General features: G+C 46.2%; 1 protein-coding gene across 2 annotated transcripts in view; it reads left to right on the top strand.

The window, feature by feature from the left end:
• Window positions 1-25,655, top strand: part of ACLY (ATP citrate lyase) — a 137,151-nt gene that overhangs the window by 58,100 nt on the left and 53,396 nt on the right. For both annotated transcript variants that reach the window (XM_040331686.1, XM_040331687.1), the window contains exons 8-13: window positions 1,561-1,679; window positions 3,915-4,051; window positions 7,147-7,208; window positions 7,313-7,430; window positions 7,625-7,779; window positions 25,394-25,484. In XM_040331686.1, coding sequence (XP_040187620.1) covers window positions 1,561-1,679; window positions 3,915-4,051; window positions 7,147-7,208; window positions 7,313-7,430; window positions 7,625-7,779; window positions 25,394-25,484 — 682 coding nt within the window. The remainder of the gene's footprint in view (window positions 1-1,560; window positions 1,680-3,914; window positions 4,052-7,146; window positions 7,209-7,312; window positions 7,431-7,624; window positions 7,780-25,393; window positions 25,485-25,655) is intronic.

Below are 25,655 nucleotides of genomic sequence, written 5' to 3'. Positions count from 1 at the left end.
TTTTGGGGGTATTTGATCACCTTTTTATTTTTTGCGCTATAAACAAAAATAGAGCAACAATTTTGAAAAGCATGCAATATTTTTTTATTTTTGGCTATATATATATATATATATATATATATATATATATATATATATATATATATATATATATATATATATATATATATATATATATATATATATATATATATATACACACACACCTCCGTTTAGGCTGATACGTATTCTACATATTTTTGGTTAAAAAAATTGCAATAAGCGTATATTGATTGGTTTGCGCAAAAGTTATAGCGTCTACAAAATAGGGGATCGGATTATGGCATTTTTATTATTTTTTTTTTTTTAATAGTAATGGCAGCGATCTGCGTTTTTTTTTTTTTCGTGACTTTATGGTGGACACTTTTGACACATTTTTGAGTCCATTGTCATTTTTACATCGATCAGTGCTATAAAAATGCACTGATTACTGTTAAAATGACACTGGCAGTGAAGGTGTTAACCCCTTCAGCGCCACCTAGTGGTTAAGTGTGCCTAGGGATGTGTTTTAACTGTAGGGGGGCTGGGCTATGTGTGACACGACAATGATCACAGCTTCCGATTACAGGAAGCTGTGTACACTGTCCTGTCACTAGCAAGACTGGGGAAACGCTTGTTTACATCAGCATTTCCCCCTTCTTCCTCACCATGACATGATCGCGGGTATGCCTGTGGACATCGAGTCGGGACCCGTAGTCAGAGTCATGGAGCTCCCGGCGGGCGGTGCACGCCCACAATGCCGGCTTCTTAAAAAAGACGTGTGTGTGTATGTATGTATGTATGTATGTATGTATGTATGTATGTATGTGTATATATATATATATATATAATGTCCTTCTACCTGTACGTGGCATGCTGTCAACGTAAATAGTCGTGCGCTGGTCGGCAAGCGGTTAAAGCAGTACTTCCCCTGCGGACGCATCATTAAACATATTAAAGCAGTACTTCACTCTCTCAATCAACAGTGACTATTTTAATCTTTATGCTACTCGCATTCGTAAATGTATAGAAAAGTATATAATTTTTGCTTGTGTGTTTTTTTTATTTTTATTTCTTTAAACATTTCTTCAGTTACTTCCTGGTTTCCAAGGCTAGGCAACTGAATCGTACATCCCAGGAGTCTTCAGGAGGAGGGGGAGGGGGGATTCTCAGCAACGCACACCCTCCTGTGTGCATGCCTGAGCTAAGGGCAGATGGATTCCAGGAAGTAAATGCTACATGAATCATCTGCCCTTACCTATGATGGCCATTACCATAAATGCTAGGAGAGTGTTTGTTTTTCAAAGTGATTTCTCAGAAAATGAAGACATGGATGTATGAGGGAGTTTGTTGTAATATTACAAATTAATTAAATGGCCTTTTTGGTTTATAGTGCTCAGATACAGTGTAGTTCCACATTAAGAACATGCTATAATTGCTATGAAAGTATCTAAAATGTTTCATTTTTCTAAACTGTTGTTATGGCTTGTTAATCTGGGTTAGGATTAGGATTTTTCTCATTTAAACATCTATTCATTGCAGGAGGCCTATATTGCAGACTTGGATGCCAAGAGTGGTGCAAGTTTAAAACTTACCATCCTAAACCCACGTGGCAGGATCTGGACTATGGTTGCTGGTGGAGGAGCATCTGTTGTTTACAGGTTGGCAGACGAGTATTATATATATATATATATTTATATGTCTTTTCTAAATGGGAAACCTTTTTGGATGCTCATATGATCGTGTAAAAGCTGTTAAAAAAAATTATAATAATTCTGTCCATATTTTGGGGTTGGGTAAGGCAAGATTCTCTCTCTTCTTCTGACTGTTGTGTTATATATATATATATATATATATATAGCGCGCACACACACCAAAATGTTGGTTCTAATAAATTCCATGAATATACATACAACAAGAAGATGACGACCAAGAAAGGTCGAAACGCGTATGGATGGTGTGAAGCTCTACAAAATTACAAGAGTTTACACAACATGAGTTATGTGTAGTTTTCCAATTTTTTTTTATGAGTACTGTATTTATCGGCGTATACCGCGCATTTTTTTGCCCTGAAAATCAATATCAAAATATACGCCGATCCCCGCTTTCCTGCGCCGAGTTTGAATACTGCGCTGGCATATACCGAGCGCAGTACACTCGTGTATAGTGGGGCAGGCTCGGCTCCTCTCGCGCTCACGTCCTGGACGTACAGGATGTGAGCGCGAGAGTAGCCGAGCCTGCCCGACTATACACGAGTGTACTGTGCTCGGTATATGCCGGCGCAGTATTCAAACTCGGCGCGGGGATCGAGTGGGGAGGACGCCGCAGAAGGACGCCGGACCCGACGAAGAGGACACCTGAAGCCGCAGACGGACGCCGGACCAGACGAGCCCGCCGCGCAAGACACCAAAACTGTAAGTACTAAAATGTTTTTTTACAGGAATGTCGGGTCCACTTTAGGGGTGCGCGCTATACGCCGGAGCACGCAATACCCCGATAAATACGGTATGTTGTCCATGTTGGGGTCAGAACAGTTTTTTACGACTTCTTATGTAATTATGGAAAATATTTTTGATATCATTTAACTAATAAATAAATACCAATTTTTATGTAACATCTTTTGCTTTTCAACTACTTATCTCGCTGCTAAAAAAAAAACCTTGAGTGCTAATAGGTTAATTGGCCCTAGTATGTCTGTCTGTGTTGCATGCAGGGATTAAAGTGAATGTACAGTATTTAAATTGCTGCACAAATTACTATATAAATTCATATAATAAACTTTACAGAATTATCCACTTATTGGGCTACATCACAGGCTTGAAAATGCACTTTATTTTTTTTTTATTTTTTTCGAAAGATATGACTTGCTGTTGATTGTGATTTATACATTGTGTATATTGTAAGCCTGTGGTCAAGAACTATACAGGCAGTTAAAGCGGTTGTTTAGTCCCATAAAATTGTTTTTTTTTTTTTGTCATCTGTAAGGCAAAAGGCATAATGAGCTAGTATGCGCCGCATACTAGCTCATTATGAAATACTTACCTTAGAACGAGGCATCGGTAGCTTACCTGGTCCTTGTAGCTGACATGTTGCCTCGGCGTGTCTTTCCGGGTATCGCGGCTCCAGCGATGTGAGTGGCTGGAGCCGTGATGTTGTCACTCCTGTGCATACTTGCGGGAGACTTCTTTCCGCCAGGGTCCGACGTCTGCTGGGCCTTCAGCTGAGAATCCCCTGTGTGCATGTGCCGCTACAGTCAGCGGCTCACTGCAAGGGGAATATCTCCTAAACTGTAAAGGTTTAGGAGATAATTTTTACCTGTAGGTAAAAGTTCCAAAAATTATTATACAACCACTTTTAAGTCTCAATTCTGAATAGTTTATTGCTAGTATGTGATTGGCAAGGCAGAGATTAATATGCAGGCTGAAGTAGCACAGTATATTTAAACAAGAGTTAGGCATGCCATACCCGGTGCACATTTCTTTCCTGCAACCACGGGTTGCAGGAAAGAAACTTGCACAGTTCCCCCATCAACACAGACCGTGCTGACAGGAAATCGGCAATTGTCTTCTCTGGGCAGGGGAAGCTGTCCCCACCGGGAGAAGACGGTGATTATCGCTAGCCACTATAGTAGCCGCTAGCGATCATCGCAAGAGAATCCGGCAGGCTGGTTGTACCCAAGTTGATCTATCTATCAACTTGGCACATTCAGCCTGCACATTAATGGTTCAAATCTTGGCCAGTTCCTGCTGAGCCAGCCAAGATTCGAACTGTGTATGGCCGGCCTAACTAAGTATTGCACTTTTTTCTCTTCAGATTAACTCTTTAGTCACCACACTGGTATGTTTATGTGGTTTTTCTTTTTATCAGTGACTAGAAGGTTATTCTTTTTTTCATAGTGACACCATTTGTGACCTGGGCGGAGTAGACGAGCTGGCCAACTATGGGGAGTATTCTGGAGCACCCAGTGAGCAGCAGACCTATGACTACGCCAAGACAATCCTCTCCCTTATGACAAGGGAAAAGCATCTTGATGGTAAAAACTCCTAAAAACAGAAGACCAGTGGAAAAAAATACCAAGTAGTCAATTGAGTCTGCCATTCTTCTTAATTTTTTATTTTTTTTGTTTTTTTCTTTTGTTTGTTTGTGTGTGTGTGTGTGTGTGTGTGAGAGATGTTTTCTTACCTTGTTTAATAGACCTATGTTGATCTGAAACATATTTTAAAGGCTAAGAAAAAATGTAAATTGGCAAATTTTTGCAGAAAAAAAAAAAAAGGAAGTATATATCCACAGAAGCCTGCAAATAATTGCACCCACAATTTATGGATCATGGGTGCAATGCCAGGCACCTGCAAACCTTTCCGCCAGCTCTCTGCTCGTACCCCAGTACAACTTTTAGATTGAGAGCTGGAGGACATGTCAGATTACAAGTGTGCTGATTGCCTCACTTGTGTTCCAATAATAACTACAGGTCTGTCTGCCATGGTGGCAGAGGGAACGTACAGTTTATTAATTCACATATCGCTGTGAATGGATGACGCAGCTCTGTGGGTGAAGCCTGGCACAGAGGCACCAATTTTAAAAGTGATAGTGGCTAGGTGATCCCCCCACACACTCTGAGCAGGTGGTGCTTGGCAACATGTTGCACCCTAAATACAGGTGTGACATGTTACTAAAGATGGAGTTGACCTAAACTTTCTAACTGTTCATATTATAGGCATCTTGACTTAAATAGACTTCTTAAGGTGGGTATAGAATGCTTGAATTTTGCTTGATTCCTGCCTAATGCCACGTACACACGATTGGAATTTTCGACAAGAAAACCGTGGATTTTTTTTTCAGACAGAATGTTGGCTCAAATTTGTGTTGCATACACACGGTCACACAAATGTTGTCTGAACGTCAGGAACACGATGACGTACAACACTACGACGAGCCGAGAAAAATTAAGTTCAATGATTCCAAGCATGTGTCAAATTCATTCCGAGCATGCAAAGGATTTTTGTGCATCAGAATTGCATACAGACGATTGGAATTTCCGACAGGATCTTTTGCAGTTGGAAAAATTGAGAACCAGCTCTCAAACATTTGTTGTCGGAAATTCTGACACCAAATGTCCGATGGAGCCTACACACGGTCAGAATATCCAACCAAAAGCTCACATCACATCACAGAAAGCTGGCTTACAGCAGACTGTAACACCATTCTAGGAGAACTGGTGCCAGAAAATTATCGTATTCTAACAGAAAACAGAGTGGGGCAAAAGAGAAGGAGGCCTGGCGGTGATCCACAAGACTCCCCTCTCGATCATTAAACCAGACCATCAGAACTCACCTTCATTCATGGAAACCCTCACTCTGCAACTGCAAACAAATCCCCAGGAGACCGTTCATATTCTACTCTGCTATAGACCACCGGGTCCAAAAACGCAGCTTCTCACATCAATGACAGAGTTCATCTCCACTTATACCCTAAACAGCAAACACCTTCTGCTCGGGGATTTCAACCTCTGGGCCAACTCCTCTCAGGATCCCGTTGCCTGCATTGACCACTTGGAAGGATTAGGTCTGCAGCAACTAGTATGTGGGCCCACACATGCTTCAGGTCACACGCTCGATCTCATCTTCAGAAATTAACATTCTGAAAAATGAGCCGTTACCATGGACAGACCACCATGCAATTAAATTCATAATTACCAAAAATGCCCCTTGAGAAAAATGATAAAACCGGTGACAACGCACTGGACTAGATCTCAGAGGAAGCTCCACGCAGAGCTCTTCAAAACTACACTAGGGAACAAAATAAAAATAATCCAACAACATCAAACGGCCACAGAAACACTGGATGCCATCAACACGGCTCAACTACAGTCAGCCGACTTAGTAGCGCCTAAACGCAAAACCTGCATCCGGAAAAAAAACTCCAGCTGGTTTAACGACCAGCTGTCATTGCTAAAGCAAGAGCGCAGACGAGCGGAAGCAGCTTGGAAAATAAGCTCTTCAGAGGAAAACCACACCATCTGTAAGACGATAACAAAAAAATCATTTTTCCAAAATCATTGCTTATGCCCTAAACCGCCCCCGTGAACTCTTCAATCTAGTCACCCAGACCATGAATCCAGTCTGTCTCGAAGCCCCGAATTCTGATTCACAAGAATTTTGCAACGAACTATCGGATTATTTCATCAACAAAATCTGTGAAAGTATTCAGCAAAATAGAACCTCCTTCACCCTCCCCCTCAATCATACACCCAATACCAACATAAATTTGCCGCAATCAACAAATTTCACTCTCAAACCCATTTCCATCGATTCCACCAAAAATATCATCGGTACCCTGCGTAATAGCACAGTGCCCAATGATATCCCCACCAAACTGCTGAAAGAATGTGCCGATATTCTGGCACCGGCTATCACGCAGCTTATAAACCAATCATTCAAGGAAAGCATGGTGCCTACCCTGCTGAAAGGAGGTATAATCAAACCTATTCTAAGGATCAAAGATCAAAACCCATCTCTTCTGAGGAAAAAAAAAAAAAAAAGAAGAAATGGACACCAAGCGCCCAGAGGCGATTCAGTTTGCATGTGCTGCGCCATATAAGTTTCTCACTCACTCACATCGAACATTCCGATCGTGTGTATGCGGCATAATTGTCCAAAATTTGAGCTGTGTATGGCCCTACAAGCACCACTCAGCTTGACAAAAGTTTAAAGAGCAGAGTGGAAAATTATTGGCTGAACAGATGCAGACTGCTGTCTGACAGTGCCATTGTATTCAGGCAGCCACAGGTGCTGAAATTCGAACTATCTATGCCCAGCCTTGGCCATGTATAGTTTTGCATGTAAATACACTAACTAAAGCTGTAAATTTGGAGCGGATTAAAATTTGTTTGTTGCAAACTGTCACCAATTTTATCCTTATTTCCCTTTTTTTTCTTTTTCATTATTTTAACCTGCAATTAAAATGACACCTTTTTTTGAGTTTGATTTTCTGTGGACATTTGGAGCAAATTCAGGACTTGGTGAACTCTTTAATTATTTTAGTTCCTGAGAGTGAATGTAAATTTTAGCAAATGTGTCTGCTATCGTTATATTGACCCATTCTTCTAATTGTGCTGATTTTTCTCTCTAGGTAAAATTCTGATCATAGGGGGCAGTATTGCAAATTTCACTAATGTTGCTGCAACCTTTAAGGTGAGATTTACCCATAAAAATTAGACAGACTAATTTTTTACTTAAACCAATATTGATCTTTTCTTCTTTTTTTTTTTTTTTTTTTTTTTTTTTTTGTACATTAGGGTATTGTAAGAGCTATTAAGGATTTCCAGGGACCATTGAAGGAACATGAAGTCACGATATTTGTGAGGCGAGGAGGACCAAACTATCAGGAGGGACTTCGTGTCATGGGTGAAGTAGGTAAGTGGGCAATATTCTACCCAGAATACCACCAGTACCCTTCAATTCTATACAGTTACATGCCTGTTTTTCTTTACAGTTTAATGGAACCAAGCACAGTAAAAAGTATATAAAGCTTGGCTATACACTGATGAATATTTGGCTTAATTTCTCCTGTTGCTAATATATTTTTCCTTTTTTTTTGTCTCCCACAGGAAAAACTACAGGAATTCCCATCCATGTGTTTGGCACAGAGACTCACATGACAGCCATTGTGGGCATGGCACTGGGCCACCGACCAATACCAAACCAGCCTCCCACTGCAGCACATACTGCAAACTTTCTGCTGAATGCCAGTGGCAGCTCTTCAGTAAGTGAGAGATAAACTTCTACTACATATACAGTTTGATACGCCTGCAGAGGGCTGTTGGCTTTGTGAAAAATATGGCTAAGGCTGGCTATTCTGTACAGCAAGCAATTTTCTTTCCTTCAACCATGGGTCTTAAAGCCAGCTTCAGTAATCCTAGATGGATAGATCAATTTCAGTACAACCAGCCTGCCCATAGATGGATAGTCTATGGCCGGCTTAAAGGGTAAGTTCACCTTTACAGAAAGATCTGTGAACTTGCACAGGACCCTCGCCTCAACACCCCCCCCCCCCCCCAGTCCCGCTAACCTGGAGCACAGCGATATCCCGCTTTGAGCCCTGATATAGCCGCGTCATCGGTCCGGGGGTTAGAAATGGCCTCGGCTAAATCCCCAAAACATACCCCGTCAGGAAGTACTTTTTAGGAGCTTTCTAATTGGTTGCCGCTGACCAATCAGAAACTACGTATCCCATCCTTTAAGTGAGTGGGAAGAGGAGAGAAAGCCAAGGGGATTTCTAAGCCCCGGACCGGTGACTCGGCTATACCAGGGCTCACAATGGGATATCGCTATGCTCCAAGTCAGTGGGACTGGGTGGGGGTGGGGGGGGGGGGTGTAGAGGGGGTCCTGTGTAAGTTTTTACCTTACAGATTTTTCTGTAAAGGTAAACTAAAACTTTAAGGACTTGTTCACATCTGTGTGCGGACCTGCGGTTTTCTGCAATAGAAATACAGAAAACAGTTGTGCCCTGTTCACACTTGCCTGACTAATGGGTCCTGTGTGGCTCGGAAACGTTGCACTCCTTTACTCTGCTGTGATCTTTAGTCAATTAAATCCCTTGGACAGTATTTTTAAGATCTGTGTTGTGCTACCAAATATGTACACTGTTCACACTTGAGCACAGCCTTTGAGTAAGCGCAGCAATCTGCAACCGGTCAGCGTTTTTCCATCCCACACTGCAACTCATCCACAGCTACATTTCTCCCTCCATTTCTATGCACCAAAGCTGAGCTACGGTGCATAAAAATTAATTGACTTTCATTTGTGACATTTCAGTGATGATAAATAAAAAGTAAACTGTACTCCGTACTTTACAATGGCAAGGCATCACCGACCAAAACACCAGCCAAAATGAACAATTCCTGCTCACTAAAATGCAGTGTTTTCCCATGCACAGTATGAACAAGCCCTAAGGCCTCTTGCACACAGTACTGATGTTTGCGCATCAGCATTTTTACATGTATTATCTAGTATTTTTGTAACGCATTTTTTTTTTTTATGGTGTCATATTTGCTCATGCAAAATACTGACTGTGAACTGAATGTTTGTTTACATGCCTGTGTGTACAAGGACATTGTAAACTATAGGCCGCAATTTAGATCAGTGATAAAAAAAAATGGTATGCCTGAAGACAGCAGTGTGCAAGAGGCTTAAAAGTCTGTTTCTATGCAAGAGTTCACAGATGATGAAATCTGTGTTTTACATATTGTATGCATACTACATCTTAAATATTTAAAAAATCAAATCTATTTTGAACTCTGACCACTGCCTTGCATCTAAGGTTCCATTAAAAGGTAGGTTAATGCCCGCTAGCATGGGCTGATGGTCCAGACCCGAAAAAAGAACAAGACCGGGTCCCGGGCGTCCGCGAATCGTCCCTTTTCTCTTCCTTCCTCGGCTGCGGCCGCGCACGTGGAGAGGACCTCCAATATGGCGACACAGACTGCTGAAGATGTTAACTTCTCAGCCCTAATGCAGGCAATTAACGGCTGCCAAGCAGCGCTTACGGCCAAGATTGACTCCCTCCAGGCGGCGATGGGTCTCATGAGGCGAGACCAGGATAAGATCCGGGACCGCGTGGCTGAGACGGAGCGCAGAGTGGGGGACACCGAAGATGTGGTGCGGCACCATACCGCTACGCTTCATACAGTGCAGGTCAGGCTAAAACATCTGGAAGCCAGGACCGAGGACACAGAGAACCGGAACCCGGCGCAATAATCTGCAGATCATTGGCCTCCCGGAGGGGTCTGAGGGGCCGGATGCACCGGCTTTCACCGAGCGGCTTCTCCGCAAACTGTTCCCTCAAGCACCCTTCTCCTCACACTTCGTTGTGGAATGGGCACACAGGATGCCGGCTGCTCGTGGTCCCCCCAGTGCCCCCCGAGCACGTTCATTTTCAAGCTGCTAAATTTAACGGGATCGGGACCTGGTTCTCCGTGAGGCCCGGTAGGTTGATGCTGTCCGATACGAGGCCACCAAGCTCATGTTTTTTCCGGACTTCTCGGTAGATACACAAAAGAGACGGAAGTCCTTCGATTCGGTGAAGCAGTCTCTCCGTGCCAGAAATATGAAGTACAGCATGATGTTCCCGGCCCGCCTGCGGGTGGTGGATGGCGAGACCGTTCGGTTCTTTACTGCACCTGAGGAGGCTGCTAGGTGGATCAACACTTTGCCCCATGAATGAGCCGATTGTACCATGGATTATGCCCTGAGACTACTGTGTGTTCCCCGGCATTGTGCTGCCTTGCCTGTCCCCTCCTGCTCTGCCTACCGTGCCTGATTTTTGCTGTCCCTAGCTTGGGGATTGTTCTGCTGGGGCTTGCTTCTCATCCCTTCCCCTTTTGATTGGACACTTGAGCCAGTTTGCTCCCCCTTTTTTTTTTTGTTGGTGCCCTGTTGGCACTTCCTAAAAGCTTTGGAGACTGGTAGGCCCTGGGACTTGCTTTTGGGAGGGGGCTGTTGCTCTGCTTCACTATTGCATAATGGCGGCTAATGCTGAACTGTCCCACCTGTATGGCCGGAACACTACACCATTCTTGGTCCTGCTGTCGGGGCTCTTGGCTGAGACATGCCCCTGTAGTACCTGTCCACACGCGGTTGTCCTGGATCCTGATCGCGTGCTACTCGACGTTGGATGACACCATTAAGACTTGTGCCCCTGGCTATGCCAGGTAATTGCAGATTTTTCTCTGGAGTCCCGCTCTGTTGGCGGCACCTCTGCTATATACCTATGCACCTAGTGCTCGGATTTACCTTGCCTACTTGACTGATGTTCACGACCCTATGTGGTTTATAACCACCTTTGTTGGGGGGATCCAGGTACATTCTGGTTATGATGAATGTACAGGGTGGGAATGTTGATTTTGTGTGTTTTTTTTTTTTGTTTTGTTTTTTTCTTTTGTTGTTGTTCTATGTTTTACTACTGTTTGAAGGAATACCAATTGTGTGTGATGCAAGATCTGCGCAGGTTGATTCAGGTGGTGGGGGGTGCTGCTCTCGGGTGGTGCCTCCCGAGGTGGTTGCACTCGAAGGTTCCGGGTCTAGGTGCTTCTCTTCCTGTCCTATTCTCCTAACCTTACATATGGCTACCCTATCTGTGATATCTTGGAATGTCCGGGGGCTTAGCTCCAAAAATCAAACGGGCGCTAGTCTTTAAATTTCTACAGCGCCTCTCCCTGGACATTTGCATTCTCCAGGAAACGCACCTTGTGGGTGGCAGAGTCCTCAGCCTCCGTAAACCTTGGGTGGGGCACTATTATCATGTCACCCACTCTACTAGGGCCAGGGGGGGTTAGCATTCTTGTTCGCAAGTCCCTGTTGTTCACACTGCTAGACCTGCATCTGGACCGGGAGGGTAACTATATCATACTTCATGCTGAGTTTGCTGGTATGCCACTGGTTCTGGTTGGCCTCTATAATCTGCCTCCGGCTACTGTTGGGCTCCTTAATAAAATAGCGCTGTTACGGAATGACCTGGGACAAACAGAGACTTTGGAAGGATGAGGGGTACTCCTGTGCCAGCGTCATTAATAACTCTTATGTCTAGGGTCACCTTATGTCCGATAGGGCCATAGGGTGACTGAGAAATTATATCCTAAATTACAGGACAGGGGACATTACTGATTGCAATATCTCCTGCAATATGAGCTAAGTGTTGGTTTATTCTATGACTCATCTCTGAGAGTAGACTGTTGACATGCTAATTGAGTCTGGTCCAGGATCTCTCATTATGTATACTAAATACTGGTTGTGTGTGGAATGGAACTTGTCAAGCTGTATGCGGAGACAGAACGTCTGTCTAAAGATGTGGATTGAGAAGAAATCATTGTGTGATGGTGTTTTGTTTGAATTCTGTTAATGAAGGAATGTGATTAGGTCATGATAATTATAGACCGGTGCCAACATGTCTAGAATGTTTAGCAATTGGCCATCTGAAGGTGTATTGAAGCCCCCCAGGGTGTGATGGGTGGGTGGAGAGTTTGATTAAGCATGAAAGGAACAAACTGTATATAAACTTGAGAGCTAGCCATTAAAGTTGTCTTGCATTTGAAACCAGTAACGGAGCAAGTCTCGTTATTCTGGGAAATGGGATTTCTGATGTCTGTTGGAGGGTTGGAGTGTCAGATGAGCTGTCGTGGGTTGATGGAAGGTCGTAAACGGTGGTGACTGTTACAAGCGCAGTTGGTGGTGTCCTACTCTACCAGTGCGATGCTCCTGGCAGGAGACTTTAACATGGTGCCCTTCCCTAACCTAGATAGAATGTCCTCTAATTTAGTGATTTGACACTCCCGCTGGGATGAGGTTTTTGGCCTCACAGACGTTTGGAGATGGAGGAATCCGGGGGTTAGGGGATATACCTGTAGCTCAACCACGCATATGGCCATGTCACGAATTGATCTCATCTATGCCAGCAGCCTGATCTTGGCCAAAGTGCATGATGTTTCTGTGCTTCCCGGGGGGATATCGGACCACGCTCCCATTCTGCTTGGGTTACACCCTGGGAGGGCTCCTGGTGGGGGCCTTTGGTGCCTCTCGAGGTTCTGGGTGTCGGACGAGCGGGTGGAGCCTGAGATGGAGTCCTCTATTGCGGAGTACTGGTCCACTGATGTTCCGGGAGAGGAATCTCCGGGTCGCTGGGAGCATTTTAAGCTTCAGGTTAAAAATTCCCATCAGTCGCTTATTCGGTCGGTACGTGCTTCTTCTCGGGCTTCGCTAGCCCAGGCTGAGGAAAGGGCCCAGTCGTTGAAGGCGCAGTTTGTAGACACTGGCAGGGAGCGGCAGAGAGTGGATCTAATGGTGGCGGTGCGGGAGGTTCAGCTTCTTAGACTGGCGGCTGCTAAGAAATAGCTCCTTTTATCAATCGCAGAGGGTGTTTGAGCAAGGTGAGAAAATGGGGTGCCTCCTGGCTTGGATCTCTAGAGACCCAGCGAGTTCTGTTCCTATAGCTCACATTCGCCGGTGGTCCGGTGAGCCGGTATCCGACCCGGGGGAAATTAATGCCTGTTTTGCAGCTTACTATGAGCAGCTCTATTCCTCTAGAGTAGATTATTCTCCTGGGAAACTGCACTCTTTCTTGGATAGGCTAGACTTTCCTGCTCTATCGGGGGAGGCCCACATGGCACTAGATGCCCCAATCACCCTGAAGGAAATTCAGGTGGCGGTGGCTTCCCTGCAGGCGGGGAAGACTCCTGGGGATGATGGTTTACCAGCTGAATTCTTTAAAACGCATGGCGCTTCTTTGTTGCCGCGATTTTGACTGGCCTCCCTTGAGGTGCATTTACTACCTCCTACCATGCAACGTGCTGTTGTGGTTGTGGTCCCTAAGCCAGGAAAGGACCCTACCCTATGCTCATCCTACCGGCCGATTTCGCTGTTGAATGTCGATGCAAAGATTTTTACTAAGGTCTTGGCGACTTGCCTTATGCTTGATACTTTCTCTGATTCATGGGGACCAGACTGGCTTTATGCCGGGCAAATGGACGGACATCAACTTGCGGAGACTGTTTACAGTTATTGACCGGGGGGGGTGGTGGTGAGGAGGTGATTGCCTCTCTGGACGCTGAGAAGGCCTTTGACTCGGTGGAGTGGGAATATCTTTGGGCGGTTCTTCAGAGGTTTGGCCTGGGTCGGAGGTTCATATCCTGGCTTCGGATGCTCTATGCCAACCCATCCGCCAGAGTTCGGACGCATGGCCTTCTTTCTGCGCCTTTCCCACCCTGCCAAAGCACGAGGCAGGGGCGCCCCCTCTCCCCGACGTTATTTGCCCTTGCCATCGAGCCCCTGGCAATGCTGCTCTGGTCCTCCCCTGAGGTTGCTGGTATGCCGGTCTGCTGCATTGTCGAAAGTGTCTATGTATGCGGACGACACTCTCCTTTACCTTAATGATCCTCACAGTTCCCTGTCAGCTGCCCTACTCCTTATTAATGAATTTGGTAGATTCTCGGGCATTAGGATTAATTGGGATAAATCGGTCCTCTTCCCTCTGAATGGGCCAGCCCCTCCTCCTGACCTGCCGGCCCCTCTCCAATGGGTTGATGGCTTTAAATATTTGGGCATTCGTGTTCAGAGGCATCTACCTGACTATATTGAAACTAATGTACAACCAATTTTTCAGAAGTTTCTCAGTGTTCGGCCTGGAAAACCTTGCCCCTTACACCGGTAGGTAGAGTCAACAGTTAACTCCCCAAGTTTTTGTACGTGTTCAGACATACGCCGGTGAGTATTCCCAGGGCATTCTTTCTTAAGCTTGATCAGGCGGTTGGTTCATTTATTTGGCAGGCCACGGCTCCGAGGGTGGATAGGCATATATACTCCAGCTTCCCTTGTCAGAGGGAGGTTTGGCCCGCCCCAACTTCAGAAAATACTATTGGGCAGCAGTCTTGGTATCAGTGCGGTGGTGGTTCACGTAAGATCATGCCAATCCGGCGATCACCCTTGAAGCAGCTATTCTGGGGTCCTATGCCGACTTGAGCAATCTAGTTTATCGGGGTGCCAGAGCTAACTCCCTGATTACCACGCTCATGAAGACTATGGTGACGGTGTGGGGACAGGTTTCGAGGCTTCTGGCTGAGCCCGGAACGTTCTCCCCCCCCCCACGTCCCCTTGTGGGGGAATCCATCTCTACCCCATCTGAGAACTGTGCCGGACCCACAGCTGTGGGCGCGTTATGAGATCAAGACGCTGCGTGACATCATGCCGGAGGGGCGGTTGCTTACTTTTGGTGCATTAAAGAGTAAATTTGGGCTACCCCCCTGGATGTTCTTTCGATTCCTCCAACTCCGGCATGCGGTCCGAGCGCAGTTCCCGGATCCCATTCTGGTGGAACGGCTCCTCACCTCTCGTCTAATGGACAGGACGCTATCGTCTATATATTTCAGACTGACGTGTGCGGCGGGCCCTGGGGCGTCGCAAGCCTTTTCGGCCTGGCAGCGCGATCTGCCGGCCCCCACGTCGGTGGACTGGTCGGAGGGAATGCAGCAATGCATCCCCCTCATGATCTCGGCGAGGGAACGTTTTATCAAACTGAAAATGTATTCACAGGGTCTATTATACACCAGAGGCTGGCGGTGATATATCGCACTTCTGAGGATAAATGTCCTAGATGTAAGTCAGAAATGGGGAATTTTATGCATATGGTTTGGCTTTGCCTGCGAATTCAGGAGTTTTGGCAGAGGGTGGCGACTGATATGGCCTCAATTGGTGGCGTTGCTGTTGCGTTGGCCCTGCTGTTGGGTATCACTGACAATGTGCCCACCTCTACTCACAAGAAGCTGTTTATCTTTTACTCTGCTTTTTATGCTAGGAAAGCAATCCTGCTTCAGTGGAAGGCTTCTGAGCCTCCTGGGTTGTCCCTCTGGCAAAAGCTGGTGAATGACACTTTGCCCTTATATAAGCTGACGTACATGGGGCGTAACTGCCCTCAGAAGTTTGAAAAGATTTAGGCAGCATGGGTGGTGGCTAGACAGTTAACGATTTAATGTGATCTGATCTCAGTTTGCCTTATTTCCCCTGGGATGGGTTCAGGTCCTCTCCGCTTCCCCTCTCCCTCCCCCCCTTTTTTTTTTTCTTTGCATCCAGTGTACTGTAGGACTTGATTAATATTGTACTGTACTAAGCAAGTTATATAAATTCCCTCCCCTCTCTTCACTTCAGACGAGATATTTGACTCTATGATTGTTATTGAAAACCTTGACACTCTGATCTATATCATCTGTACTTTGTAAGCCTGTAATCACTTGGTTATATCAATAAATATTCCTTCTGTTAAAAAGAAAAAGGTAGGTTCATTTCATAAAAAATATGGAAAGGTAAACTAACTCCAAATATCCTGGCCTCCCCTCTGGAGCCCACTGCACATGGCGACTGTGATGTTCTGCATTTCTTGTGTAGCAGTCTATACACCAAAATTCACAGCCCCAGAGTGAGTATCCATCATAATACTTGCAATGGCAAGCTCTCTTTGGTCAGTGCAATCATGTGACTATGCTGACCAGTGAGAAGTGCATCTGAGGCTTTTTCTTTTGATAAGGTGTTCCAGAAAAAAAATAAGCACTTCTCATTGGTTAGTGTGGTTGTGCTGATTAATGAACCCTTGCCATTGAGAGCATTATGATGGATGCTCACTCTGAAGGGGTGTACTGCAGTATATGGTACATGGACTGCTATACCCGGCAGCACAGGGCATTACTGCCACTATTTGCAGCAGGGTTCGGGGGTGTCCAGGATATTTGGAAAAATTCCTTTTTTTTTTTTTTATCCTCAGGATTGAGGATCAAGCCCGCACGAGTACTCCCATAAGAAAACAAACCTTTTAATATCACTTTACTTGGGTCAGCTTGGATTTTCTGTTTTATATAATATATACAGTACAGACCAAAAGTTTGGACACATCTTCTCATTCAAAGCGTTTTCTTTATTTTCATGACTATGAAAATTGTAGATTCACACTGAAGGCATCAAAACTATAAATTAACACATGTGGAAATTATACATAACAAAAAAGTGTGAAACAACTGAAAATATATTCCATATTCTAGGTTCTTCAAAGTAGCCACCTTTTGCAGAAGACACATCTCTAGAACTGTTAAGAGGAGACTGTGTGAATCAGGCCTTCATGGTAGAATATCTGCTAGGAAGCCACTGCTAAAGAAAGGCAACAAGCACAAGAGACTTGTTTGGGCTAAAGAACACAAGGAATGGACATTAGACCAGTGGAAATCTGTGCTTTGGTCTGAGGAGTCCAAACTTGAGATCTTTGGTTCCAACCCCCGTGTCTTTGTGCGACGCAGAAAAGGTGAACGGATGGACTCTACATGCCTGGTTCCCACCGTGAAGCATGGAGGAGGAGGTGTGATGGTGTGGGGGTGCTTTGCTGGTGACACTGTTGGGGATTTATTCAAAATTGAAGGCATACTGAACCAGCATGGCTACCACAGCATCTTTCAGCGGCATGCTATTCCATCCGGTTTGCGTTTAGTTGGACCATCATTTATTTTTCAACAGGACAATGACCCCAAACACACCTCCAGGCTGTGTAAGGGCTATTTGACCAAGAAGGAGAGTGATGGGGTGCTGCGCCAGGTGACTACCTCTTGAAGCTCATCAAGAGAATGCCAAGCGGTAATCAAAGCAAAAGGTGGCTACTTTGAAGAACCTAGAATATGAAATATATTTTCAGTTGTTTCACACTTTTTTGTTATGTATAATTCCACATGTGTTAATTCATAGTTTTGATGCCTTCAGTGTGAATCTACAATTTTCATAGTCATGAAAATAAAGAAAACTTTTAATGAGAAGGTGTGTCCAAACTTTTGGTCTGTACTGTATATAATTTTTTTTTTATTTACCTTTTCTTTCACAATCAAAGGTTTTATTGAAAGATAATTAAATCATACAATTGACTCAAATATAAAAGAAGATGGTTGAAAACTGACATAGGTTGTCGCACATGTCAATAGAACTAAACTAGACTCTTCATATGTTTAGAAGTGCATTTACAGGTGTCAAGACTAAAATGTTATTGTAGCCCAAAAAAGTAATATGTGCCTATGTTATAAATGATTTATTTTATACTCTCTGCAATTTACTTATGTTTTATGTCTTGCACCCATTCAAATTATGTTTTTGTTATGTGAATAGTATGATTTACAGTTAAGGTGCTATGTTTCATGCTTGGATAGATATTGAGGGTGATTTACTAAATATAACGTGCACTTGCTCCAGTGCTTGGTAATTGAGGTAAAGCTTCACTTTGCCAAGATCACCCAATCCCTTGCAAGGAAATTAAAAAAAAAACAGCATTTTCTCTTATCGTCCATGGACGGACACAGCTCCTCAAATCTTGACAAGTGGGTTACAGTGAGGAAAATAAGTATTTGAACACCCTGCTATTTTGCAAGTTCTCCCACTTGGAAATCATGGAGGGGTCTGAAATTGTCATCGTAGGTGCATGTCCACTGTGAAAGACATAATCCCCCCAAAAAATTCCAGAAATCACAATTTATGATTTTTTAACTATTTATTTGTATGATACAGCTGCAAATAAGTATTTGAACACCTGTCTATCAGCTAGAATTCTGACCCTCAAAGACCTGTTAGTCTGCCTTTAAAATGTCCACCTCCACTCCATTTATTATCCTAAATTAGATGCACCTGTTTGAGGTCATTAGCTGCATAAAGACACCTGTCCACCCCATACAATTAGTAAAAATCCAACTACTAACATGGCCAAGACCAAAGAGCTGTCCAAAGACACTAGAGACAAAATTGTACACCTCCACAAGGCTGGAAAGGGCTACGGGGAAATTGCCAAGCAGCTTGGTGAAAAAAGGTCCACTGTTGGAGCAATCATTAGAAAATGGAAGAAGTTAAACATGACTGTCAATCTCCCTCGGACTGGGGCTCCATGCAAAATCTCACCTCGTGGGGTCTCAATGATCCTAAGAAAGGTGAGAAATCAGCCCAGGACTACACGGGAGGAGCTGGTCAATAACCTGAGAAGAGCTGGGACCACCGTTTCCAAGGTTACTGTTGGTAATACACTAAGACGTCATGGTTTGAAATCATGCATGGCACTGAAGGTTCCCCTGCTTAAACCAGCACATGTCAAGGCCCGTCTTAAGTTTGCCAATGACCATTTGGATGATCCAGAGGAGTCATGGGAGAAAGTCATGTGGTCAGATGAGACCAAAATAGAACTTTTTGGTCATAATTCCACTAACCGTGTTTGGAGGAAGAAGAATGATGAGTACCATCCCAAGAATACCATCCCTACTGTGAAGCATGGGGGTGGTAGCATCATGCTTTGGGGGTGTTTTTCTGCACATGGGACAGGGCGACTGCACTGTATTAAGGAGAGGATGACCGGGGCCATGTATTGCGAGATTTTGGGCAACAACCTCCTTCCCTCAGTTAGAGCTTTGAAGATGGGTCGAGGCTGGGTCTTCCAACATGACAATGACCCGAAGCACACAGCCAGGATAACCAAGGAGTGGCTCTGTAAGAAGCATATCAAGGTTCTGGCGTGGCCTAGCCAGTCTCCAGACCTAAACCCAATAGAGAATCTTTGGAGGGAGCTCAAACTCCGTGTTTCTCAGCGACAGCCCAGAAACCTGACTGATCTAGAGAAGATCTGTGTGGAGGAGTGGGCCAAAATCCCTTCTCCAGTGTGTGCAAACCTGGTGAAAAACTACAAGAAACGTTTGACCTCTGTAATTGCAAACAAAGGCTACTGTACCAAATATTAACATTGATTTTCTCAGGTGTTCAAATACTTATTTGCAGCTGTATCATACAAATAAATAGTTAAAAAAATCATACATTGTGATTTCTGGATTTTTTTTTTTTGATTATGTCTCTCACAGTGGACATGCACCCACGATAACAATTTCAGACCCCTCCATGATTTCCAAGTGGGAGAACTTGCAAAATAGCAGGGTGTTCAAATACTTATTTTCCTCACTGTATGTTCCCTGTTTACAGGAGAGGACTAGGCAGAAACATGTTAGATAATTAAATACATGTTACATTAACAGAGTTGAACAGCCCCACCCAGGGAGCGGTCCCTCCAGACATAACCCTCCTCACTGCAGCATGCAGCCTCCGTTTCGTTCTGCCTAGCAAAGGAGAAGGACGTATGGCTCCCTTTGGGCCCAGCGCCCTGAGGAAAAGATTTTATTTTATTTTGTCTTTTTGACTTCTATCAACTGTTGGCTGAGAGACAGGCTGGATATTATAGATCCTTGTAGTCTTCTCAAGTCGGCGAGCATGAGCACACCTTTGTAAAGAGGCTGGGTCTGCCACGACATGCCCCATGACTCCTGGGGTGGCCAGTGAGCTTTGCTCCGAGGTCCGCACATGACTGGGCTGTGGTGTTGTCTCCCTCACAGTGGACCGGGCCAAGGACTACCTCCATTGCGGTTGTACGCCTGTCTGGAATGCGTCAGTGAGTCTTCGCATGGACGGGTAAGTACAGTCCCTCCCTCTTAGGGGGGGGTGGTACGGCTGAGAATTCCTGGGGTTTGGGTATCTTCCCTTCCCTTCTCCCTTTTCCCTCTGCTGTTTTACATTGCTGTCGGGGTGGGGGTGCACCTGGTTGAGGGGACTGTGCGCCTGGCCTATGTGTATTTTACTGCTGGGGGTGCGCTTTTCTGGACGTTTTGGGGTGCTGGGCAGCCTTTCTAGGTTTTCTCTTTTTAAAATTCTGTGTTTTGCTGCCGTTCTGGCGGCGCTGGCGCCATTCTTTTGTGGATGTTCAGTTTCTATTAAAAATCCCATTAGCGGCCATTTTGTTGTAGCTGCGCCATGATACAGCATATTATGGCGGTCGGACATTTTCCTGTGGCCACGGCAAGCTCCATATGCTGCGTTCAGCGACCGTCTTGCCTGAGTCCTCGGCCTCTAGTGTTGATTCCTATGGCGTGCAGCGCCATTCTCCTCACACAGCACCCCACGGCTACCTCACAGCTTACCTCACGGTTTTCTCTTCACACACACAGCGGTGTGCGAGACACGGGCAGCGGCGCTGAGCAGTCTCCTCTGGTGTGGTGAGGATCCCCCCCCCCTGTCAGCGCAGCAGGAGTGGTGGTGTTTTTTTCTGTTCAGTCTGAACTGGGCCCTAGGAGTTTTTTACTTAAAGCGGAGTTCCACCAGCTTAATCCACTCCTCGCCCCCTTACATGCCACATTTGGCATGTAATTTTTTTTTGGGGGGGAATGGGGGCTTCAGGAGGAGTGGGACTTCCTGTCCCACTTCCTCCTTCCGCAGAGGGGCTGCAAAGGCGAATAGTCTAATCGCCTTTTGGCAGCCCCTCCTGTAGGCGATCGCCTGGGACACGTGACAGGTCCCAGGCGATCGCCTGTCCAATCAGATGCCGCAGCGCCGCTCGCGCATGGCAAGGGAGTGCCCGGCCGTGAAGCCGAAAGCTGTCACGGCCGGGTGCCCACAGTTAGGATGGAGACGCCGGCGGAGAGGGGGGGGAGAGGCACTGGACGGCAGACCAGGTAAGTGTATGTTTATTAAAAGCCAGCAGCTACACTTTTTGTAGCTGCTGACTTTTAATAAACATTAAAAATGAGTGGACCACCCCTTTAAATAATGGAGTCAGTGTAGCTTCAGTTTATCTGCAAGGACAGGTGCTGCATGCACCTACATGTTATACACATTATGTAAATGTTCTTAAGCTATGAAGTCAGTATCTGGGTCCTTCCCCCAACATGCTGGTGATGGCAGCATGTGTTGGCACTTGGGATTCCCACAGAGGCTTTATTATTGGTCCTGGACACTTTTGTGCCAGGGTGGGGGCGGACTGCGGACAGGGGTTAAAAGAGTGCCCCCTCCCCCCGTTATCCCCTGGGGAATGCTCTGTTATGGAGCCGCGGACCGGACACCTGGGTCAGTGCAGGATAAGGCATTATGGGTGCGCTTCTCACTGCTGTCCGGGACTCTCTTCAGCTGGTTAGCGCAGCTGGGTTTCCACCAAGGGCTTGGTCTTTTTTGGTTCACAATTCAGACCGTTCTGTGTAGGTTTTTTCCTTCTGTGCCCTTCTTTGAGAACTTCTTAGATGGGGAATGAGAAAAGCCGCTGAGGGCTTTGAGGAGAGCCCTTTAAGAGGTGGGTTTCTTCTCCGGTGGTGGACCCTCCGGGTGTCATATATAGGTGACCATTCTCCCTATTGAAGGAGGCCCAGCTTGTATGGATCTGACTGATGGCAGATCCGAAGTATTGACCCTTTCCATGTTTACCATGCTGGGGTCTGACTTGCGGCCGCTACTCTGGGGTCTCAGTCACTCACGGAGTGAGCATTTTGCACCAGACAGCGGAGGAGTGCCGACTCTCCCCCGAAGTTATTAGGCTAGCGGACCAGCTGGTCCAGGTAATCATATAGGTCTGTTTCAGAATGGTTTTATGCACACGGTGGTGTAGTGGTTAACTCCGATACTTGGCAGCAAGTAAGTCATTGGTTCGAATCGGACACTGACACCAATCTGCCTGGAGCTTGCATTGTCGCTCCCTGTATCTGCGTGGGTTTCCTCCGGGTACTTCAGTTTCCTCCAAGGGCATGTGTGCATACACCTACATAATATTCATACACACTATGTGTGTGTTATTTATGGGCAACCCTCCCAGGCCGTCAAAGGCCCAGCTGGGGGTCTAATCCGTTCCTGGGTGCGTAAGCCGATCACACCGGCACCCAAATCCTGCCACTGTACGTAGCCTTCCCTCCCTATCGCTGGGTGGGGGGCAGGTTGCAGGTTCACAATTTGGTGAAACCTCCCTGCTCTCTGACCAGTGGATCTGCGAGGTGGTATCTTCGGAGTACTAGATAGGGTTTCCTCCTATCCACAGAACAAAGTTCTTTCCTCCTGTCTTCCTCTCCCGGCCTGTCAGTCTGCCTTGGGCAGTGTGGGTCTTGCCAAGCTGCGGGGTAATTTTACCTTTCCTGCAGGACGAGAGGTTTGGGGTTTTCTATGGGCCTCAGGCCCTGAATATCTTTGTGAACGTTGGCTAGTTCCGCATGGAATCCATTGGTTTGGTAGCTGCGCTCCATCCAGGGGACGTCCTGGCGTCCTCGGAAATCAGGGACGCATACATGCATGTCCCGTTTTGCACATGTCACAGTGTTCTTTCTGTGCTTCATGGTAAGAGAGGGTCTCTGTCAGCCTGTGGCCCTCCCCTGTTGATCTGGCGTCGGCACCATGGGTTTCCAGCTAGGAGCTTGTACTTATCCTAACTTTGTTGGGACAGCGAGGCTTTGCCTCGTTGGCTCTGGGACGACGTTCTTCTGAGAGCAACTTCTGTCTCAGACCTAGTGGATGTGTTCTTCCCATTCAGACCCTCCGAAGATTGGGCCAGAAGGTGTAGCTCAGTGGCAGCAAGCCCGTCTTCCATGTGTGCGACCCAGGGTTCAAATCCTGGGCATGCTAGGTTCCGGGAGAAAGTTGGAGTATCTAGAGTTGATCCAGATTCCTCGTTGGCGAAGGTCCTTTCCCTGGAGAAATTGCAGATGCTTCAGTCTGCGGGGAAGTTATTGACATCACGCAATCGGTCTTCTCTCCGGGCACCTGCTGGTCTTGGGCCTGTGGGTAGCCTTCTTCGAGGCGCTACTGTATGCCCAGGTCCACACTTGGGTTTTCCGGTGGAAATACTGTCCAGGTGGTAAAAATTGCCTGTCTCCGACATCAAATTCCGGTGCACCACCTAGTCAGAGTCTCTCTGAGTTGGTGACAAAGATTCCAGACTCTTCGGTCCGGGAAGTTGTTTCTTCCTTCCAGTGGTCAGTGTTTTTACGACAGATGCCAGCCTCAAGGGTTGTGGGGGCACCTGGGGGGTCCAGTCGGCTCTGAGTCGCTGGACTTGCGTGGATCTGCGGCCACACCTCCATGTGTCCGCTCTCGGTAACTACCCAGGGTCGGGCCTGACTAGTGCCTGGGTGGGAGACCGCCTGGGTCTACCAGCTGCTGTGGACCCTGTATACCGTTCTCTGCCCTACTATTTTAGGAGAGCTGGCTATGCTTCTCCTCGTGGTTGAGGAGGTTGCAAGGTCGTCTGATCTGGTTTTAGCCAGACAACGCCACTTCCATGGCTTCGGTCTACCTTCAGGTTTACCAGCAGATGCTGGACCAGGGCGACTGTGCTTGGGGTGTTGCGGCTCCCTTGCAGGTAGGTGAGCCTCACAGGGCGTGGATCTCCTGGCTGCTCGTCTCCACCGCAAGGGTGTCAAAGTTAGTGGCCAGGCCTAGTGATCTGGTACAGACGCGTCAGTCACGCTGGTGGCCCTGTGGGGTCTGTATTGGCAATTTTTTGCCGTTCCGTCATTGTAGTTGCTCCTCGGCTGCTCCACAGTGTGGGGGCTTAGGAGATCCCGATGATTCTAATCACTCCAGCTTGGCCTCGGCGTCCTTGGTATGCTGATCTCGGGGCGCCTGGTAGCGGAGGTACCCTGGCAGGTTGCCAGGGCAGAAGGTCCCTCTGTCTCGAGGTCCCATACTTCCTCCTGTTGTACAGTCACTGACTTGCTCAACATGGCTATTGGAAGCCAGACTTTAAGAGATCGGGTCTGTCTTGGCCCATCTCTCCCCCCTTGAGTTTTGACTCTGGTGCTCTCGGTTCTTCTGGAACCTTCCTTTTGGAAACATCAGAGAGATTTCTCTTGACACCATCTCAGAAGGTGGCCCCTTTAGTGGCTTTTACCTCTGTTAGAGGGGTTTCTGAGTTGGCGGTCTTGTCTTGCAAGCCGCCATGCTTGATCCTCCATAAGGATTAGGTGGTGCACCCGTGACCTTCCCTTCTTTCGAAGGTGGTTTCGGCCTTTCGTTGGAATAAGGAAATTTTCTTCCATCCTTCTGTCCTCGGCCGGCGCATTCCTACAGAGGTTGCCTTTCATACTATAGGCGTGGTACATGCTTTGCGGGTGTGACACCCTGCTATGGCTCCGTTTCTGAAATCTGACTATTTTGTGTCGTTGTCTGGTCCACAAAAGGGCCTGGCGGTCTTGTCAACCACCATTTCTCGGTGGATCAGGTAGGCTGTCATACATGCCTAATGCTCTTTCGACCAGGACAAAGTCTCACAGGTGTGCGAGGCGGCGACTTGGTAGTCCGTTCACGCCTTTAACAGAATTGACATGGTTGCTGAGAGTGCATCTTCTGATGCTTCTTTTGGCCGCTAGTTTTTGCAGGCGGCTGTTTAAAGTTGCACCTCCTCCGTTGAGGAGCTGTGCTTGTTTTGGGGTGAAGTTAAAATTGGTTTTACTGATGTATTTCCCACTCCTCATTTTTGACACTGCTTGGGGACGTCCCACTTGTCAAGATTTGAGGAGCTGTGTCCGTCCATGGACGATCAGAGAAAATAGTATTTTCTTTTTTTTTTGTACTCGCCGTAAAATACTTTTCTCTGAAGTCCATGGACGGACACAGCACCCACCCCTCCTTTTTAGGTTTGTACTGCTTGTTACGAACTGAGGCTTCATGCTGCAGTGAGGAGGGGGCGGGGCTGTTCAACTCTGTTAATGTAACATGTATTTAATTATCTAACATGTTTCTGCCTAGTCCTCTACTGTAAACAGGGAACGTAACCCACTTGTCAAGATTTGAGGAGCTGTGTCTGTCCATGGAGAAAAGGATTTTACGTTGAGTACAAAAAATCCTATTTTTGCTTGTACATGATTGGATGATAGAAATCAGCAGAGCTTCCCCTCAGATCTGGAGCAACTGTCTATATTTGCCTTTAGTAAATCAATCTCCGTGTCTCTGGGGAAAAAATATTTGTCTGGACTCTCCCTAAGCAGCTGTTGATATTGTTTAGGTATTTTCTCTGAAAGCTAAGTTTTGTCTTGTAGACTCCTGCACCCAGCAGAACAGCATCATTCTCCGAAACCAGACAAGAGGACATCACTCCAGCTAAAAAGGCCAAGCCAACTCTACCTAGTGGTAATATAGTCTTCTAATAACTTTTCTGTGTCTTCAAATTCTTTATTTCTCCATTTCATTTACAGTAACCATAATGTTTATAAGGTTAGGTTTACATCTGCTGGCCACATTTATTTTAAATATACATTTTTTTTTATGGCACTGGTGAAGCTGGCACAACCTTTAGTATCC

Source organism: Rana temporaria, chromosome 12 (assembly GCF_905171775.1).
Source record: "Rana temporaria chromosome 12, aRanTem1.1, whole genome shotgun sequence".
In the NCBI taxonomy this organism is placed as follows: domain Eukaryota; kingdom Metazoa; phylum Chordata; class Amphibia; order Anura; family Ranidae; genus Rana; species Rana temporaria.
The sequence above is the reverse complement of the archived record's forward strand: the minus strand, read 5'-3'. Positions and strand labels throughout refer to the sequence as shown.